The 22,276-nt window shown below is 40.6% G+C and overlaps 1 protein-coding gene across 1 annotated transcript in view; it reads right to left on the minus strand.

Moving 5' to 3' along the window:
- scfd2 (sec1 family domain containing 2) overlaps positions 1–16,091 on the minus strand; it is a 76,668-nt gene extending 60,577 nt beyond the window's left edge. The window contains exons 1-4 of the mRNA XM_067513489.1: positions 15,164–16,091; positions 14,797–14,965; positions 5,820–5,947; positions 1,216–1,391 (exon numbers count right to left, since the gene is read on the minus strand). Of these exons, the coding sequence (XP_067369590.1) occupies positions 1,216–1,391; positions 5,820–5,947; positions 14,797–14,965; positions 15,164–15,977 (1,287 nt within the window). The 5' untranslated portion in view covers positions 15,978–16,091. The remainder of the gene's footprint in view (positions 1–1,215; positions 1,392–5,819; positions 5,948–14,796; positions 14,966–15,163) is intronic.
- Positions 16,092–22,276: the final 6,185 nt, after the last annotated feature.

Consider the following 22,276-nt stretch of genomic DNA (forward strand, 5'->3'; position numbering starts at 1 on the left):
ACACACACACACACACACACACAATGTTAAATAAAACAGTTTGTTATTAACATAACCACGATTACTCTTACAGGACCCTGTTCCACCTGAGAAAATATACCTAACAAGTAAAAGCCTGGTTGTTATAAGAGTAAAAGGAAAGAACGTGTTAAGAAAGTTGCACTTTGAATGATGCAGGTATGCTAGACAACCACGGGGGCAAAAGATCAAAGTGGACTCATAAAGTAAAAGGATACTGGAACAATAAGCCCTAAAGTCTTCTTCCCTTGTTTAATAAACTAGCAATGGCCCTAGCTGAGGACCAGGGTTTATGAGGTTGTTTTCAAATTCCAATTTGGCATGGGGCACTGCTGCAAGTTTGTTTTATTTTTCCATGATTTAGTTTAATAAGTTTCTAAATACTGTCCTACCAGATGCGTTACAGCTTCAGGAATATAATGAGACTTGATGAAAATAGCAAGGTAAGAGAAGGAGGAATGGTTTTAGTATCAGTAAGCTCACAGTAAGTGCATCCAATATCAGTAGATCAGCAGTGAAGACCTGAAATGAGAGGTGAAGTCTTAAACTGTGATGGTTTGTGATTCATTTTCACACTCAATTTCCCATCTGTCTCCATCTCTCCATTCGATTTGCCCTCTGACCTTTCCACAGTCATTCACACATGGGCATCCACCAATGTCCACCCCTGTAAACTACACCCTTTCCCCCTTGTATATGGCCTCTAAACAACATGATGGAAAGCTGGCACTTTTCTGCAGTGTTTACAGGATCCAAATGTTTTCCTTACAAACACAACTGACCTTGTTTATGAAGGAGTGGAATCTGCTTTTCTTTCCCTGTCTCTGTCAATTTAACACAACATTCTGGTTGTAGCAAACCACAAGCACCCACTTACCTGCTGAGCACAGGCAATAAAATATTTACCAAAGGGAAAGATGTGAAAAAAAAAACATTACAAACTGCCAGTGAATGTACTGTTTTCCTTCTAATTTCTCTCAATTTCATTTTGTTCAAGATATAATTTAAAAATTATGAGTTCTTTAAGATATTCCCTTAAGATCAAAAAGGGTAATTCAGTTCATCTGTAATAATCCTTTGTATTTAAAGAGCCCAAAACTCTTTCTGTCTGTCATCACAATTTTAAGTGGTGGATAAAGCAGACTTTCCAGTTTTCATCACCTGTAACACATATGGATAAAAAGTTTGAGTGCAGACCTGAAGCAACAGCCGCTCGAAGGCCAGACAGGAATCCCAGCGAGGCAAGCTGGGGTGGCGGAGCATCTGGGCCGTAGCCAGGCCCAGCTGGAGCACCCCGCAGTGACTCTCCAGCGCCCCCCAATTGCTCCGGAACAGCTGCATGTAGGAGCACAGCTGCTCGGGGGTCACACGACCTGAGCGGAGAGAAGAGAACACTGTTACTCATCTGGTGAGAAATCATAAGCTCATTAGTCAGTAATGGCCAAAGCTTATCATACAGTACATGGTATACAATCCACGAGTGCATGTGTGTTTGCGTTTGTGTGTGTGCACGTGCGTGTGTCTTGATAACCTGTACATATTTATGTGATTGTACAGATGGCATACCATTAGGCCGGCAGGTATGGATGCACTCGTGGATTGTTTGCCATATGCTGTATGATAAGCTTTGACCATTACTGATTAATGAGCTTATGAGGATTTCAAACACACACATATTCACATACTTCTGCACACCTATGCTTTCGCTCCGCTCATGCGTGTCCATGTGTGGCTGTGCCAATCAGAAAGCAGTATTCTCTATGTGCAAGGTCAGGTGGCTGTCAAGAGTTTTAGTGAAATGTTTATATGAGTAACAGCGGGTGACTAAACATCACTGCAAATAAGTTTGCATGCTTGAGCATAAAACAGACAGCTGAGGTGCAGGAACACTTATGAGAGCTCCTAAGAGTCTGTCTGGAGTATGACTAATACGTGTAACTGTGACGTTTTTGATTATTTATACAGATGACAGAGAGGGGTTGGACTCCTCACGATGGGCAGGACCCTGCTTGTATAAAGGGCTAAGGGAGGTAAACAGGGTGGCCTGAAGGTACGAGAGGCTGGGATAGAGACAGGGCACAAATTAACTCCCCATAAAGCCTACTTTTTCATGTTGATGTTCTGAACCAGCACCAGATGTGGGAGTATTTCCTGTTGGACTACATGGCCAGTGTTTTCTTTAGCGAAGCCAAGCACATGACTAGAGGAGAAACAGGCAGGAGGACAGACAGGAGGAGAAAGCTTTAGAATAGTAAATACAATCCTGAGACATGACGCTCCAAATGTAAAGTTTAATACCCTGTTAAACCGGATGACAATCTATAGATGTAATAAAAACATTTTTGAAGAAAATAGGGGGTAATCATTTAGGGATCTTAGTTACATGCAAACTAATTTTAACAGCAGCCGATAAGTAAACCTGACAGCAAAATAGATTTCTGCACGTCTGCCTGTGGGGAAACATACTTTCCAAGTTCCACTGAGAGGGCCTGTGTATTGTGTGCCACCATTCTGGGCAAAACTCAGCAAACGTCCACAAAAGGGAATCAGGTTTCTTATGAAACTATTTCTGAAGAATAAGCTTCAGTCCAGACATATTCAAAATCCTGAAAAGCTCTTTTGTGAACATATCCAGCCATAAACGTCCTGGCAGTAAAACGAGGGTTCACTAAGCTTAATGTGCCAACCATAATTCGGCCACATAACCAGAAAATACACAGCGAAACATAATCTTACATGAGAATAGGCAACCAAGAGTGCTACAGTGTAGGCCCAATGTAATCACACTTCACAGCAGTCCAGACAAGATTGAGTGAGAAAAAGTAAGACAGAAATAAAGAACTTAAGACACAAATGCCACACAAAAGGCTGTTCTCCATTACACAATCAAACAGCCTTGGCTTAGCTGTAGCTCTTATCTATGCCACTAAACTTCCCTCAAAACACTGTTATTCCTCAGGCATCTTGCTGCCAGATGCAAAATGAATGTCAGAGAGAAGATCTGTCAGCTGAGCTCTCGTTTCAAACTAGTGTGTTCCTACATGAAAAAGCTGTACTGAAGCATTTCTGCTTTAATACTCTAATAAATAGGAAGACACTGTAGTTCTACCTTTGATAGGCTCAATGTCATTTTATTTGATTGACATTTATTTCCACTGAACAAATTATAGCTTCAGATTTCTAGTAAACTTAATTTATCTTTAATTTACAACAGAACACTTGAACAGTTAAATACTGTATACATTTGCCTTTTTACCTTGGATTCCATTAACATAGACAAATTATTTCTACTAATGTGGGGAGTCTTAAATATAGAGTTAGTGACATTAATGATAAAGATTTTTTTGTCACTCTTTGTGTATCACCTAACATGGTGGAAGGGTCTGAACACTTTGGCCGTTTAAATGTTCTGGGTGCATTTGCTGCCAGTAGTAACGGAGGTGCGGCCACGATCAAAGTCCTGAACAATGCAACTAAGGCCAGAGGCCAACAATGATTTAGTCCAGTTACAGGAAAGCTGACTTGCATTCTAGGTGCACAGGGTTATTCAGAGGCTTAGTCTGATGTCAGCATGGAGCTGAGTGGTGGCCTGCCTCAGCAGCTGGACAGCCTCATAAGTAATTCTGCATAGATGGGGGACAGAGGAAGGCTGAAAGAATTTTATTTATGCACTCCAGGATGAGAAAAGTCCTGGAACTTTCAGTAGTGGATGCATGTTGGGGCCCCTTTCTAGACTCTACTGTATGAGTACGTTTTTAGTGTGTCTTATGAGGAATTTTTATTTTTTTTTATCTATCTTCAGATAAACATGTTTGCTACTGATGTGGGGATTGAAATCATCTAAGCAGGACAGTGAGGTTTATCTAAAGTGTGTGTAGGTAAACATGTTTACAGTACTTGGTCTCCATTCACTAGTCTAAATTTAGAGTATCACAGATAAAATGTGATCTTATTAGGGACAGCATCTGTCAGTGCCATTTTTGTGTTGTATACTTTAGCAGGAGTCTTGGTCAATGGCCATGCACGCAGCTTGTTGAGGCAGAACAATGTTTTTAGCTAAATAGTCAGGGTGAAGAATGTTATCTTTTTGTCCCCCCCCCAAAAAATCTAACTATATTCCCTGATATCTGACATTTCTCTGACATCCAATCTGCTGTTAAAAGCCACTGGAAGAAAACCCCTGTCAACACATCTCATTTACACTGTGGTATCAGTGAACACAATATGTCCCCAAACTGTAGGACCATGTGACGCATACACATGCATGCGTACATGCACACATCAAGATGGGTTGACAAAAGCATGGACAAAGAAACCAAAGCCGTCTAAGCAATTCCCCACTAAGAGCAAAAACACCCAAGATAAACACTGGAATCTGAACAAATTTCTCCGTACACACACACAGAGAGTAAGAATTTCCTCATCCTTTTGTGCTGTGAGAAACCTGACGGGTTATACTCAGGCTCTGAGAAATGGATTATTTTCTCGGCCTCTCTCTGGATGATCTTATCCTGTTGAGATGAAAAGAAGCCAAGTTGGGCCAGTGTGAGAATGTGGGGCCCGTAGTACACTGATACAGTATTTTCTATACTGATCATCATAAACGTACCAGAGTGAGAAAGTGATGAGGAAAATTCTGCTCTTCTAGAGAGTGAGTGGGCACTGAGAGAGCAGATAGGTATTAATGCTAAGCGTTTTGTGTTACTGGGTTTAGCTCAGTCTCATATGAGTAGAGAATGATGGACTGAGAATTTGGGTGGTGGTGTTGGTGGGCAGGCTGGGAACGATGTGGAGGGTGTGCTGGGAGCTCAAGGGGCTTCATGGAGTCTGGTCCCTTGCCAGTGGGGTATAAAGGTTCAGTGTGTGAGGAGTTTGACAGTGCCCTCTCTCTGTCTCTCTCTCTCTCTCTAGGCTTTTCTCTCTCTCAGCAAAGACATTAAGTCAACAGACTGTCAGTCAGCAGGTGGGAGCAGCTTTAATGTTACACCTTCATACTTTCTCGCTTTTGTTTGTGTACTCTCATGTGTTCCTGCAGCTTCCATTTGTCTAAATAAACTCAAAATTTAGCAGCTATCCAGAATTAGAAGGAGTGCTGTTTAGCACAGATGTGTGAAAGGAAACCACCATGTGTATGCAGATGCTTGGCAGTGTGTGGGGTGTGTGCATGTGTGTGCGTGACCTCCAACAGATTACAACCTTCTTGTTACGAGAGACAAGACCTTCTTTACCTCACAGATTACAGGAGCTAAGAGACCACACAGCCCCTCCCTTCTAATCCCCCCCCCCCCTTTTTGCCAGATGCTAACCTGCATATTAGCGCTGCGTGTGTGTGTGTTTGCATGAATGAGTGTAGTACTGCAGAAGGTAGCGTAAAGGTGAATGTGCACGAAAGCTCAGTATGCTTGTGCATGTAATGACTTTATTTTTGCGTGCCTACACATACTTTTATCCTTTGCTTCAGCCCAGTTTGCTTCATTAACAAACAACAAAAGTTTTCAAAAGCAGCATGTGTTTGAGGAAGCATGTGTGTGTTTGTGTGTGTGAATCTCATAGAGCCAACATGTGGTTCAGATTTCCTCTGTGGCCACATGAGCAAATACACGGCAGACATCATGGATCTCAGTAGATGGTATGGTTGACGCTATGGTTGGGCGCTAAATCACAGCAATATTAACATGAACAAGTGGTAATTTTTCTGATGGTGATTTTGCTCGAGTTGTATCCTCGTTTATTTATTCTTCTTTGTATTGTTTTATGTTCCTTTGAACTTTGTTGCAACTATTTGGGACACTAACTCTTACCCATGCTCATCTTGATTGGCAATTTCTCCTTACTAGCTGCTTCCACCAGTTGCCGACGGACCTCCATCAGCCCCTCTTTATGCTTACCGGTCAACATGGCCTCCCACAATGAGTGTGCTGCAGCAGACCTAAGTGGAAGACCAATCGAAAAGGTCAGTTTGAGGAAAACATGTTGGGAGTAGACGTGTAGCAATTTAAAGCAAAACAACCAGTGGTCTTCTTGCTGTTTGCTCGGAGCATGCAGGCCTCGGAGTATAAACACAAAAGGACAACATGGATGTGACTGAGTGTTCATCTTAGTGATAAAAAGCTTGTGGGTCAGGGAGCGGTGACTCCCCTTTGGGAGCCCTCACAGGAAAAAGCTGAAATTAGCAGCGGGAAAACAGTTCTCAATCCACCTTAAACATTTGTGTGCCAACATTTCTCTGGACTGATCGGCACTGTCCTTACATCTGTGGCACAGCAACAGAGTCTAGAGACCAAGGGTCCTCTTGATACAATCAGGGCATATCTTTGTCCCTCGTCTCGTTATCCGCTAGGTAATGAAACCGACTGATCCACATCTCTAATGAGAGATTGAGGACAAGGCATGTCTGTAGGACTATTACCATCTGCCATGAGTAGATGTAAGTCTTTTGATTCATCATCATTAAGATAACAGAAAGGGACACTTTTTCTTATTAAAAAAAAAGGTCCCTGTAAGTGAATTCAGGCTATGATCATATTTCAGATCTTGTTAAATGTGTTGCACTAGCACCTTATGGTTCTGTGTCTTTGGCAGCTAGAATCCAAAGTAGACGTAGTCTTGACCTCTCAACCAGAAACTGAAAAGGGGAGGAGACAAAGACAGAAAAGAGGCTAAGGACAGAGAGAGGGAAGGTTTGAAGGAGCTTGTTGACATATTCACTCTGTTTTTCTTATTTTTTTTTTTTTTTTTTACTTTTTTCTTCTCTCGCCTTTTCTCCTTTCTAACTGCTGCCATATGTTTAATACCAGATGTAATCTGTTCCAGACCTTGGGCTAAGGCTACATGGGGAGGAGGAGGACTCACATTGGGACGCCCGCCATATTCCCAACAGAACCAGACACAAAGACCAGCAAACACAACTCGGCCCACGACATAAGTCTAATGTAAAGCCTTATATAGTAAAAAAATAAATAAATTAAAAAAAGACAAAAAACACAAATAAGTAATAACTTAATAACATGTTGTTGATTTTGTTAAGGCATAATTAAGACATGATGTAGTTAATCGTAAATATAAGCCAAGAGCTAGGACATGGTGTACATGTTATTTCTGACAAACATATTTCAAACACAAACACAAACAAGCACACATATTTCTAATCATCCAGAATAAACACTGCTCATGCACTTAATGAAGTATTTCTATGAGTACCCAAATCATGAAGTCCCACATACCGATCATGGTTTAAATACTAATAGAACTACTTGACCAGACCATATGTGAGCAGCCATGTGTACACATGAATCAGTATATGTTTGCAGACAACCCCGTGTGTGTGTTCTTGGAAGATGGAGGGGCTCACCATAAAGTGTGAATGAAATATGGTTCTTATTTGGCTCTTTGCCCACCCAACCCCCTCCTGGGCAGCCCACTACCCTGGTGCTTTCTTTGGGCCATTTGGTGAGATGAAGGCGGGGGTGTGAGCTGTACTGAGGGCTGAGGAGTGAGGTTTATACTGGCAGGGAGTGAGACAGACTCCACCACCAGCCAGGAACCTTGTTAAGTAACTACTCTACTGAGCAAGAAGGGGTTAGTGGGGGAATGGGGGCATGCGTGTAGTTGGACATCTGCAAAAGTTAAGTGCAGTGTGACTCTAAAAAAGGCTGCTCTCTTACAGGCTGAAGGGGGCACTCTTGCACCTGATTGTGTGTATGACATAGTCCATGTCCTATCTGGCTTTAGGTGGACAGGCGGAGTAAGTGTTGCTGGAGCGTGGGTGTTTGTGCCCAAACCACATTCCACTAGAATTGCAATGTGTGTTGTACCATTAAAAGGCAGTTATGCATCCAATAGTGTAAATTCAGAAAAGATGTGCGTACAAAGTGAAAGAATGAGCATGTATTTACTCATTAAAATGATCAAATACCTCTGGCTGTGTCCAAGTCATTAATGACTGTGGGGGTGAAGAGGGGGATTGTATTCCTGGAAGTGAGTGATGCAGCAGAAAAGAATGGCTCTAACAGTTGTGACTCAGGGTGTCTTATATGTGCTCGTTATACTGGGCCCCCTCATTATTTGGTCCAACATGCATGCGTATGTGCACATGAGCATCTCAGTTTTTATTTACTTACTCTGACTCCCCATGAAAAATATTGTATTGATGGTATGATTCAGAACAAAGTCATATTACTTGCATACAAGTGATAGAGCCTCCAGGATGAGGAGTGAAACATCTTTAAAGTGTTAGTTCACCTAACCTACAGTACCTACGCATCCCTTTCAATACTGTAACTATCCATGCAGACAGTTTGGGTTTCGTGTGATTAATTTTTGAGATGCGTGCCTGTACGGTTACGGCTGTCACTGCAGCTCATCAGATGCACATCTACACTTATTTATCTGTCAGATGACTTTATCCAAAACAACTCAGAAGAGAGGTACAAAGCAAGAAAACACCTACGTCAAACACTGAAAGTTAATGGCAAGAGAAGAACTGTTTTGTGAGACTGAATGTTATTTTGTCTGTGTTGCTCAAAGCATTGAAAATTGAATTTTAAAAATTCAGCAATGGCTGCCGTTTTCAGAAAGTGTCCCAGTTTCTCTGTATAATCCACTTAACATGCTTTCAGCAGCCGTCATGGGGAATATTTCTACTGAGAAAAGTAGCTCCAGTTAAACTTCTAGTATAAACGGTAAACGGTATAGAGAAGTAGCCAGGACATTGTTTCTGAGAAGGCTTGATGCTTTTCAGTTTTTTCTATGTCTGTTTTAAAAACTGAAATAAACTCGAGCAGGTATGGTGGGAGAGAACACTGATAACATGAACCCTTCTATCTGTATAGATGGACACAAATACATCATTTTCACTGGGAAGACATGCCCCCTCGAACTTTACAAAATTCCATTAGAGTCCCGCTGACATTTAATGTATAGTATCAGGTTAAATCCTGTATTAAACATTTCTCTGCATACTGTCATTGTAGTGTGCAAACCCCATGGACAGATCCAATAATAAAGGAATTGACAAAAACGACCCTGGAGCAACAGGCTTTGTGAGGAGCAGCAAGTGCTTGAGCAGGCTGCATCTGGCCAAAATCCGTCCCGTCATTCTAATTGAGGATATGATGGCTATATGTATGTCGCTGGAAAGAGGATCTACAGACACTACTATGTGCTGAAAAAATCAATATCACACATTTTGTGTGTATTGTCATGTGAAGTTTTAATTATACTCAATATTCCTCAAAAAGAAAAACACAAAAAAAACCCTCAAATACCAGAATTGTAATTGATCTGAACTGAACTTTGAACAGCTGAGAAACTTCATAATACAGTTCGGGGATCATAATTATTTGAGACCACGTCTCTGTTTGTCAGCATCTGCATAACAAATCACATCCCCAAACTACAGAATACTCCAGTGCATAACAATATCACCTTAACGCAATCAAGACTATCACAACTTCACTTGCACGGGACTGCAAAAGCAGCTGTAATGCATTTCCCAGCACAAATGATCTCAACAAAAAGAGCTAAATAGAATTGTGCAAGGTCAGCCCCATTCCTTAGAGATTTAATTTATGTAGTGCATTTAATGGGGCCAAACACACTGTGGGTTTCCTGTAAACATCCCTTTGTCAGCACAGGACAAATGACGGGGGAAAGAGAGGAGTGGACCAAAACCAAAACCTGGCCTTGAGAGTGTGTATTCCTTAGCTAGAGGAACAAAATGACCCAGCAGATTTATAGAAGGAAGTGAGTAGAGGAGGGGATGTACATGCTAAAAATGAACCAAGTAAAATAATGAACATTTATAGTAAAAGCCTGGAAAAACTAAAATTAACTGGTGATTAAGAAATCCTAAAATAGGATGTTGGTTATTTAAACCCAACAATACATGAGGTGATTATTACAGGTAGGACTATTTCTCCCCTCATGCATCTTGGCAACTTTACCATCTCAAATAAAAACTAGCAGTGGAAGTTCTTAAGAGAAGTGGAGAGAGAGGATGTAAACTGCCATTTTTGAGGGTGGGGTGAGGGGTGAGGACAGCTCACTGATTCAGCGAATAGCACTGTCTCCTCACAGCTAGAAGGTCTTGCTGCCCCCACCAAAGTTTGCGGCCTTTCTGTATGAAGTTTACATGTTCTACCCGTGCTTTTGTGCGTTTACTTCAGGTACTTTGGTTTCCTCTCCCAGTTCAAAGACATACATGTTAGGTTAACTGGTGAATCTAAATTGCCTGTACGTGTGAATATTTGTCTGTCTGTGTACGTCTCTCTGTGTTGCCCCCGAGTCAGACCGGAGACCTGTCCAGGTTGTACTCCAACTCTTGCACAATTACAGCTGGGATAGGATCAGATAATGGGTCGATGGATCCAATAAATGTGCGCACACACAAGCTCTTTCCCACCGTTTGTTGCGCAGTGAAAATCAAACGACAGAGCTGGCGACGGCAGACAAGAGAGAATAGGTTATGTTATCTCAGTGCTGGTGGGAACACTGAGTACAAGTTGTTCCGGTGCAGGTGCTCTTTGTGATTGATGCAGTGTGGGTTTCAAGAGCAAATCCCATCTACACTGAAAGAGAAAAAGGCAGTGTAAGAAACAGATATACACAATCAGAGGTGGATCAGGCGCGTCAGCAAATTGACAATATGGCTAAATCCCTGCATCAACTCAAGAAATGGTCTCAGTTCTATTTAGCAAAAAAGAGACACCATCATCAGCTTTTAGGTAACCTGATAAAAATCATTAGATGAAAGTCTTACACAGACACATATGTCTCAGAGGGAGAGGCTTTAACTGCCTCTAAAAAAAATGTAAAAAGCTTCGAAATTAAATTCTGACTTTCAGTATAGTCTTCACTCCAATAATACATTTACACAAATTAACACAAAACTGATTCTCACTTAGATATAGCAAGGTTTTATTCTTGAAATGAAAAGGATTTTTTCTACCTCTAACATCTATCATCTGGTTCTATGCTAAGAGTGTAACATGGAAGAAGGTTATTCTCAAAATTAAGTCTTCACCAGAATGTTTATCCAAGACCAATATCTTCTGCACAACTGTTCCACAGCGCTTACGCCTTTTCTGAAACTCAAAGCAATATCCAGGCCTGCATGGGAACTCCTACCATACCGTACCTAATGATGGAGTACAGTTGTTGTTTAGCCTATATTGTAAATCACTTCTTCATTTGACTGTTTGTGACACTGTTCATCGTCTAAGTATAGAATAACAAAATAATCTCTTGTGTATAAGGAACCAGCATAGAATGAGCATGGCCATTTTTCATACACCCCTTCTTTATTCTTGGTAGGGTAACAACAGGGTTAGCTGCCCTCAATTGTCTGTCATTTGCTCTCTCCACACTCTCCTATCATTGCCTTTGTTCTTACTATTTTTCCCATATAGCCTGAACTGAAATAAGTAGGCATGGGCTTCTTATTCATGCTCATATTTCCCAGCTGGGACAGAAATAGGTGTTTTCCCTCCTTCATAGTGGTGCGCAAAGCTGGGTCTGCTGGGCAGATTTGAGGAGACGGCAGCCTCACAGTGTTTTCTCATGGCAGGGTGCGGTCAGTTATACTCTGCCTGGCTCAGGCATGGCAGCTCCTGAGGCAGAGCAAGAGCACCTTGGCCACCCATACTCCTCTCTGCCCACATGCATACACTTCCCACCACAAGATCAAGGTCCAAGGTGGCCAGATGACGGGGGTGCAGGGTTCAGTTTGAGACTGAGGGAAACTTGGTGCCCTTTGCCAGTGGGGTTTATATGTCTTTATTACGATCAAAAGGGCTGAGCAGTCAAGCACAGCAAATTACATAGAGTGAGCTGGAAGGTACTTGGCCACAAACTCACATACACAGACACGTAAAACAACTCTTCCACTGCCACTTTCACTCAGCATCCTCAGCAAACTGTACATCACCACACTGTTTAAAGGCTGAACAAGAATTCCATAGTACAAGATTGGTGCAACAAAACACCTCCGCAAGCAGTGTGTATAAGATTATTTTCTCTTTGGCAAGATTATTATATCCACTGAGTGAAAGTCAAGTTGTAAAATAAGAAAAAGTCACAGCAGGTTAAGAAAGATAATACAACAGTAATTGCAAAGTAAGTGTGGGGTCTTGCTGGGAGAGCTAGAATCAACAACCACCCACATAATGTTTGAGACACAGTAATCTATAAAAATATCCTGGAATTACTGAGGGAAATATCATACAGAAAGGTCTAAATTAGGGCGGCACCTAATATTTAAAGGCTTCAGCAAGTCTACACAAACAAAACCAATCAAAATACACTGTGGGTTTGTGCTAAAAATAGCTCCACACATCATAAATGTATAACTTACAGTGGGATGGGACACTGAAACAACACAGAGCCAGAAGGGTCCACTGTTTTGCACAGATCACATCATGCAGAGAATACAATCCCTTTTAGAGAACTGTGCTTTGGTATCTCTAAGAGAGTAATGTTCACAAATGTTTACAACCCTAACATATATTTATGAAGCCCTGTCTTGAACATTTTAGAATGAGTGACATAAACTCCTGTCTACCTGCGCTGTGCACTTGAAGCCAGGAAAAAAAAAGTGGGAACTCTTGGTTTCTTTCTTGCTGTGCCTCAGCAGCAATCTCCTAAACATCTGCGATAAAGCTCAACTGGACCATCTGCTTAGAGATAGCACAGGCAATAACACTCCTGCTGATCCTGCTGGCCCTGATCAGACACATACTCCATACAAACACCGTCCCTGCTGCATTACTTATTACTTTTAGCTACACCTCTTCGTCTGTCGCACTGTGTCCCTGCACCTGCTAGAACTTATCCAATATCTGAATGGTGTGAGATAAAGATTTTGGGACAGACTCTGGTCATAATCACTGAAAAGATCTGGAACACTGATCCCTCCGTGGGTTGCTTTAAGCCTTTACCATTAAAAAAAAAAAAGGAAATTTCAAAACTAAACTCACCGCAGCATTTTGGCCAACAATATAAAACATTTTTAATATTTGTTATATTCAGAACTGGTCGCCCCCAAGGACCACATGAGTCGCCCGTGGGCCTGTTCTAAAAATAGCTCACCATAGCGCCACTTACCAATGAGCTGCATCTAATTTTTTTGTTGCTATTCTTTTTTAAATCACATTCGATAGTTATTGTGAGAAATCATGAACATGATCTGTGTCTTCACATAGATGAATATCATTAATTTAATTAATTATTAATAATCACATATAATTAAATGTAAATTAAGCAAATGTGTTATTTCAAAAGTGTGTATCAAACTGGTAGCCCTTTGCATTAATCGGTACCCAAGAAGTAGCTCTCAGTTTCAAAAAGGTTGGTGACCCCTGGTCTAAACAGTGCTCACTGCAAGATCTGTGGCTGGTTCCATGAACCTCCCACTTAGCTAAAGACAGTCTCCGCCACATTTACGGTACGTGTATGCCTGTTCACAAACTCAAACCCGTCAGACATACTGCATGACAGCTCCAGCCACAGAATTCTTCTTCCCAGTCAAAGTCTTTTCCTCCTGCAACCACATGAAGGGGCAAAGCGGGAGTGGAACACATGATGTAGGTTTAAATCCTGCCATGTACAACAGCACCACCACAGACGCCTAACACATGCATCTGCACATCCAGGACTAGAGGCAAGCTTCACTAAACCACTGGCACCTAATACTGGTCATGTGCCACTTAACACACACAGTGGGGGGCCGCTCTGACTGGTGAGTGGGTGTTTAACCAGATGGGAAAAGTATGTGAAAATGGATATTGTTGTTTTGTAACTAAACTTTCTTTTAGACCCAACCAAATTACAGAACACTGTTCTGTAAAAGACAAAAACATTATGGAGGAAATTATTGTTATCACGTCAAGTCTCCAATTAATCGAATCAGCTTTTTTTACACAGCGAGAACAAACCAAAATATGCACTACAGACACACATAATTAGAACATGCAAACTTAATAGGCATATTATATTAACGTGGAAGAGTAATTTCATGTTATTAACACCAACTATTGACCTGACCATCTAATTGTTGCAGCAGAAAGTAAGACTCGTCAGATAAGACAATGCTTTTATTAAATTTGGAAGATCCCTTGCAATTTGTAGGGGGCGGTCGCACTCAATGTGCTCCTCTGCTGCTGCAGCTCATCTACTTCAGGGTCCAACATGTCATGTATAGAGATGCTGTTCAACATTCCTCAGTTGTAGCCAGTAATTATTTAAATTAGTGTTTCCTTTGAATCAGCTTGAACTACTCAGACCAGACTTTCTGGCAACAACAAATTAGAAATCTTAACATTTCTTACAATGTCATACTGACCACCATTACTCAGTTCAACCAAATGCAACACAGTCAAAGTCAATATTTGACTTTTATGGATTCTAGACTAGATGGACAGATAGGTGCAGTGCAAATGGTGGAGAATAAACTATAATATTCTATATTTATGTTATATCAGAACTTTCTGAATACTTTTTTGACATACTCCATGAACAATGTAACTCAAGCTTAATAATCACTTGTGCTCCCTGTAAATTTGGCTTTTAAAGTGGAATAATAAACAATATTTTTGTTTCAAGCGATGGCTAAAAAGCAACGTGTCTTCACACAGCGTGTAACAAAATAATTTCAAGCAAAGTGTCTAAAAAAGCAGTACCAGCAACAATATCCCCTGTATCTGTACATTTGACTAATTGACACAAAATCACTATAGTTGCAGCTACAACTTTGGTTGAAACTACTACCAGCTATGGACTCACTGGGTCTGTGCGAGACAGCCAGGGGCCAGTGTGGTCTCGGAGTGAGGGGTGCGCTGCAGACTTGTGAGCTCCAGCATGTCTACCTGTACATCTGTCACATGACTGGGTAGCGGCTTGAGCACAGTCAGAATCTTTTCCACCAGGTTATCACCGTGGTGACCGACAGCTCCTGAGAATTAAGAAATTAAAAAAAGACGAAATATTTATTCAGTGTTTAGAAACCCAATGAATATCAACATCAATATGTGCATATGTATACCGCCGTTTTTAAGTTTTGCTTAGAATAAATGTAAATAAAACTTGTATCTGCTGTGATGTGTGAAAAAGGCTTTTGCAGCATGCAGAACAATTGGACACAATATTTTACCTGTAAGATCCATTGTCCGATCCAAGAAGATGATTGATGCTTTATTCGGGGCTGTCTTTCTTCTGTTTTTGGCTTGAGGATGATTGGCCAATTCCCCTGCTATGATGCGACTCATGGGACCCACAGCAAAGGTCTCTTCCCTGGTGCTTGTGAATTCAAACATTACATTTAAAGCTGAAACTAAGGATTTGATTTCAATCTGCAGCTCAACAGACAGTGAGTGCATGTCTACATCAGGCAGACTTCCAAATTTCTTTTTCTCTGGTCGTTTGGCATTTATTGTCTCCAAGTCAGGAGACAGCAAGGGAAACAAATTTGCAAACGTGGGTGTGAGGAGGAGCTGCTGTGAAATAGGGGCGAAAACCAGAGGAACATACATGACTTCTGCCGTGTAGTTCATGTTTCCCATCCATTCACATAACTTTTCTTCAAACTGCTGAAATACAGGGTTTCCTTCCATCTCTGTTGAAACATTGTTGGCGAGCAGGTGTACAGAGTGAGAAACAGTGGTGATGACTACACAGTACTGGAAATGACTGAGGGATATGATGTCTTTAAGGATGTCGACTGTTCTCCCCTTTAACAAAGTGCTCACTACAAACACGGCTTTTGGTTCATTCACACCGCCGGATTCAAAGCTTGAAAACTGCTTGACATTTCTGGCTCCTGCATCCAACAAGGCGGCAGCACCTCCGTTCCAGTGCAGAGACTCTGCACACCTGTCATCCATAAAAACAACAGCTTTCTTTACCTTCGATAGAACATTCTGCCACATCTGAAGTGGGAACTTGGTAAAATCCTCCGTCCTCGACATTCTGTCAACAATCGGTGTCAGCTAAATGCAACGAAGTCAAAGACACATCAGAAACACCTTCGCTAAAGCAGCTCTAGCCAAATAAACACTCAGGTCTCCTAAAGGTGACGTGGCCGTCGCTCGTCGCAGGATATAAACGTCACCCAAGAGCCAAACTGGCAGGAGAAGATAATTTTACAAAGTTATCGATAACTGACTTTGCATCGTGAAAGACACTGTCATCGATTAATAAAAGTACAAGGGACCAGACTACACTTCATTTATTTAAAAAAAATATTATATGAATATATAGTATATAGTATATTTATAAAACGTTATTTGCAGTTAATTACAGTTAACCAACTCAGCCCGAGACGTCTCTATGGACGTTTTTGTACTTTCATTTTATTTCTAGTTTTTGTAGCATTTTATAATAGAAATAAAAACGGAGCTCATATAAAATGGCTTGGCAGTCGGAGTCTAAAAGTGTTGCCTATGATGACGAGAACAAAAGCAATCACCGTGAGTTTAAAAATACTTTATGTTGTAGTGAGTAATACATTATGTGGGTGGTTGATGCTAACAGGCGGTGGGTTAGTGTAGTGAAATGAAGCTACTCTGATTTAAATTAGTTTTGTTTGTTGGTCTGTTTTAGCCATTTGTGCCAATTACAGCACAGATGACAGAGAGAGGGAGGATGAAGCACAGCCCCAAAGCTCATCCAGGTAAGATTCACGGCCTCTATTGCAATGAAATCATCACATGAGAGGCACGAAACTGTGGTCACACATTCGTGATACTACTTTTCCCGTGAACATCCTACTGTCAACACATAGATTAATGTGTGAGAATATTAGCAGACCATAATATTTAGATTCCTTTTTTCCTTCTCAAATTACTGATAAAAAGAGACAAATGAACCATAAGGCTGGATGACAGATTGTATGAAAAGGACCTTATACAGAAAACGAGACTGTTTTTACTGTTAATTAAAAGACACCAAATTCTCTTTATTAATCCTACAATTAATCTTTTTTGATGTAGACATATTTAATTTACATTTATATTTAATACTTCCAAAAACAGCAGTTTGACGGGTTATAATGGAAAAGATTCAGGATTTAACAGCTTTATTGATCCGATAGGGAAATTGTGTTGCCTTGTTACAGCTGCTCTCCCGTAAAAGTAGAAAGAAAGGAAAAGAACATCCACCAAACCAAGACAATAAACAAATGCAAACTAATGACCAATAAGTAAGAAAAAATGCAGCTAGAGGAGTAAAAATAAATCAAATAAAAATAATAAATGAAAAAAAGAACAGTAGGCCTCTATAACATTTGAGTCTATCAGGACCAGTGTCTTCTCGCCCCAGGTATGTAAATTCACATGCTGTGGGGAGGGTCTTGGAGAAGGCTTGCATGATTGAAGTCACCCAATATCATAAAGTCAGGTTATCGGATCCGCGACCAAGAGTATGACGTCACATGCGCCGTCTGAGGAGGCAGAGGGAGGAATATAGAATATAGATATGGGGTGTGAGAACTCTCTGGGCGTGTAGGGGCGGAGGTCCACCAGACTATTTCTTTCACAGTAACATGACCAGTATGAGACCACCTGTTGTTGATGTACATGACCAGGCCCCCGGTCCTTTCCTCTTTCCTCTCTCCTCCGATCCGCTCGCACTGCTCTGAAGCCGTCAATACTGATGCCTTTGTCGGGCATATTGTCCTGCAGCCATGTCTCTGTGAAACACGTTAGTTTACACTCTCAGGAGCGATATTTTCCTTCCTTACGGGTTGAGTCAACTCCCTACCTTGTTCACCAGAGGCCTCACGTTGCCCATAATCACAGATGGGAGATGCGGCTTGAATCTTCTCTCCCTCGCTCGCCTGTTTTCTTTTCCACCCCTGTGCATTTTACCAGCTCTGCGACCTCTCGCTGTTTTCCTTCTTATTTCGTCCGGGATGTTTAAAGTCCGAACGAAATTTAAATCCACGGTGCCGGTCTGCTGCAGACCGATCAGCTGTTCCTGACTGTAAACAAATGAGCAGGCTCCAGCTCCATACAGCTGTTGCGCGCTGGTCACAGCTTGAAGCAAGGAAAGTTGCGCGATTATAAAAACAAACTCCCTCCAACTGGCATGATCAGAGAGGTTGAGCTTTACACAGCAAACTGGGTACTTTAGTATACTAAGATACCACAATAAAAATATGAAAAGGGAAGAATAAATTAAAAGTGCTTATAGCTTATAGAATTTTTACAGTACAAAAACCGCTGTGACCATTCCACAATAGGTGCGAGCACTGTGCTTGCTGCGTGAAATGTGCAGCAAGTCACATGGAGCATTAAAAACTATTTTGATGCTCATTAAATCTGCTCCCAGGTGCTACCATGTTTATTGGTGAGCTGAGAAATAATATGTAAGCAACCCCACGACTGGCGCACTGATGATATATGTTCTCTGCTTTCTCCAGCTGCTTTGGCTCAGAGTAAATATAGCATACTCTGACATTTACAGTAAGTTCTTGTAACATACCCCAAAGCTTTAAGAATAGCCTTGTTGTGTGACTTCAATTGAATGCACAAGTTGACAAGTTTTTATTGAATGACTGGAATAGATATTTTTTAACAGCATTATACAAATGTTCAAAAAAATGTGCAAAGATATGCATAAGACATTCAGCCTGTGACTGCATGGCAAGAGTGAGTGAAATGAGAAAAATAGCTACACTTACTGAGAGTTCTATCTCTGGTTCTCATTATTATGTATTTTTGTCATAGCACCTGTCATACTAACTGTATGAGCCAACCAAGGTTTCCTCTGGTTTTGGTTTATGTTGTGTATTGTAAGGTTAATTGGATTAAAAAAGTATAGGCGTACTGATGATGTCATTAGTGACATCATATGGCTTTGATGATAGCCTTGATAGTTTGCCTTTGTAGTTTACCTTTTAAGTTCGTTTGTCCAGTTGTCAAGGAAACAATGCATAGCAATGGTTTTGTTACAAGAGAGTTCAGTTCGGCTCAGCTATTGAAAGCAACAGACGTGGATAAAATGGGAGACAGTAACTGGAGCAAAGGAACTGACTACAAGGTAGTGGGGACCGCAACAAGGTAGAAGTGAAAGGTTCAGTGTGTAGCTGTGGAGGCACACGGTTTCTAACCGGGTTCTGTGGATTCAGCCATACTTTGAGAAACGAGTTCTGTGGGTTTAGCCATACTTTGAGAAACTTGTTTGATGAAACTGTTTGTGAACGTATTTGTGAGATTACTGTTCGTAAACTTGTATGTACAATTAGTCCGTTATCGGCTAAGTTGAGAAGCAAATGCAATAAATGTTCAATGTTCATCATACAACGATCTCCGGAGTGAAGTACTTGTTGGACCATCAGATACGAGTAAGCTCGCCTCTACACTAACTCTTGTCTATTTTGACATACAAGTGGTTATTGCTGTTGTTTTTATGTTAATTTTGAGCTCTTCAAGATGATAAATGCAGTGGCAATTCCAGTGCTGATGAAAATAATGATTTTTGTTTCACAATGCAGGTCATTTGTATGAGAATATAACTCAACATACTATACTGTACACTATACATATTACCATCTTCTAACAGAATAATTTTGAATCTTTCAGCTATTTATTAAGTTTGTTTAGCTTATGGGTATACTATAAATACATATTATTTGTCAGGAACCATCTTCCTGTAAATTGTTGTGATATGAAAAAAATGTCATTGGAATTTTGTTGTCACATACTAAATTAAATCTTCTGTGTGGAGGCACCTTTTGAAATGAGGTTATTGGCACTCAAGGGAGACAGCACGTTTCCCTGAGATGACGTTGTTATGATGATAGATTTCAATATGTGTGTAATTTGTTTGTTTGCAGCTCTGAGGATCCTGTGCATGTGAAAATTAATGCCGAAGAAGGTCCACATACAGTTGGTAAGTTTGTGTTCTATCCATCTTTAAAGGAAAGCCCAGATTGCAAGACAGTACAAAGCATAACAAAGCACAAACACAAAGTGGGTTTTCACATGTTTCTAACATTATTAGCTGACCTCTTCACTCAGAGCACTGGCTTAAACAAATAAATATAACAATCTTCTACATCCACAATTGTCTTTTTCAATTGTGGGTTGTCTGTTTCTGTCAAATGATTTACAGCTAGTACTGCAAAGGCATTGGACCTGGATGCATTGAAAAAGCCATGGAGGCGAGCTGGTAAATATTAGGGCTACTCTCTATATATGTAAACAACTGTGTATTAACTGGTTACATGCAGACTTTGTCATTAGCATGTTGTGTTTGCTTTAAGGTGCCAACATCTCAGATTACTTTAATTATGGATTTGATGAGAAAAGCTGGAACGCCTACTGTAAGAAACAGACAAAACTGCGTGCAGCTAATAAAAAACTGTGCGCCAAAATCAGGGTAAGTCAATGTGTATTAATGTGATTAGGTGTTTAGTCTTCTTTAAAGTACGCATGTAATGAAACACTGCTGATACACTCTCTCTTGTTAAACCTTAAACAATTATGAGTGGATTAAAGAGCAGAAAAAGTTAGAACATGTTGTTGTTCCACTTAGAAGAGGCATGACAGGCATGGAGAAGAACAGCTTTGTTGGACTGGCAGCTCATCCATTCTAGCTTCCAGGTCAGTATGACAATATTTCATACCTACTGTCACTCAGTACTCCAGCCCACATTTCATTGCCTGCTGCAGCTCACAGCTCCGAGGCTGGAGAAGCTGGCAGCTGGGTGTTTCGGTTTGTTTGTGGGACAAAAACTCCTGTAGGTGCCATCTGTTTTCTGTACTTTAAGATGGATTCAGCATATTAGGGTTGTATTAGCAAGGGATCCCATATTGTTGTGGTAATCAGAGACTAGACTGAAGTTTCACTGAGATATGTAAACACAAACTACTGTGAAATGATTTGTTCTTAATAATCAGTTGTCAGCTAATAGATAAAAAAAAGATAATGTTTTTTTATAGACTAAAGTAGTAATAATTAAAGACCAGATGCAAATACTGCTTAAAAGTGGACATATCAGTAAAACAGAGGTCTTGGGACATAGGGTGTCGAATGATGTGATTTGGGTGTATATGATTTAAAATAAATTGACTTGATTATAACACACAAAAATGAGAGTAAGCATAGTTATATAAGAAGAAACACACCCTTCTACATTTATATGGGTCAGTTTTGTGTTGTCAAACTGTTCTATTTCTGGTCCCTTCACATTAACAGAAAGCATTTAAGGGGAAGCATTGAGCAGCAGAGCAAGCTAAACCATATGGGAGACAGGGTTGTTAGACTGGGCCATGTTACAGTCTCCCATCATTTATGTATGTGCTCATTAGCAGCAGATGCTTGACATGTTAGAAAAAATTTTTTTTGCAGCATGCATTTTGCTTCTATTTATGGACCAGGCGTTTTATGCCTTTGAGGGCCCATAAAAAAACAGCATCTTCGCCAATGCCCACTGGTGGTCTTGACTGTCAGCTGAGGCTTACTGGTAGAACTTAACCCTTAAATAAAGATGTGTTCGTTTATGATGCTCCCTCTACATTAGCAGGGTTGCCCTTTGGTATGACATGAGAATTTCAGTGCTATTTGATCTCGAGCTTCTCACTCTCCCTATTTGTCAGAGCAATCAGTGAATGTGTTAAATATGTTAAATGAGGTTTTGACACAGCAGCTATAAATGTGATACTTGGCTTAAGGAAGCACTTTTTGTATCTGTAGATCTGTATGTGATGTTTTTCACTGGTCTTGCCTATGAAGCAATGGAGCAGTCCTTTGGGATTAAGTCACAATATTTCCCTCATTTCAAATTCATGCTGTATCAGAAGAAAACTGTGCTCACTCTTTATTTCTGTTTTCTAGCTATTGTGTTAAATTTTCTTATTTGGCGCTTAAAGCTGATGTGAGCAGAAGAGACATTATGGAGCTTCAAGCACTTTCCTATTGAATTTCCATTAGATAACTGTTACTCTTTTTTCTGCATGTTTCTCCTCTACTGTTGATTAAGTCCTAGTGACAGAAAGAGGTTAGTGGCCCATCTGTGTGTGTGTGCATTCTCTGTTGGGGTGGGGTGGAGGGTTTAGAACGGTAAAGCGCTGTTTTGTTAAGAAGGCGAGATGACCCAGATAAGGAGGTTTAATGCATAAATGGACCTGTAGAGGGTTGTAGTAGGGACATGGTGAGTGAGATTATCACATACTAATGGCCTGTTTTTAAAAATGTTATATATGTGTTTGCAAATCAAAACCACACACCAACATCATCAAAGATATATATGAAAAAGAGCTTT

The sequence above is a fragment of the Channa argus genome, chromosome 8, assembly GCF_033026475.1.
Source record: "Channa argus isolate prfri chromosome 8, Channa argus male v1.0, whole genome shotgun sequence".
NCBI lineage: Eukaryota > Metazoa > Chordata > Actinopteri > Anabantiformes > Channidae > Channa > Channa argus.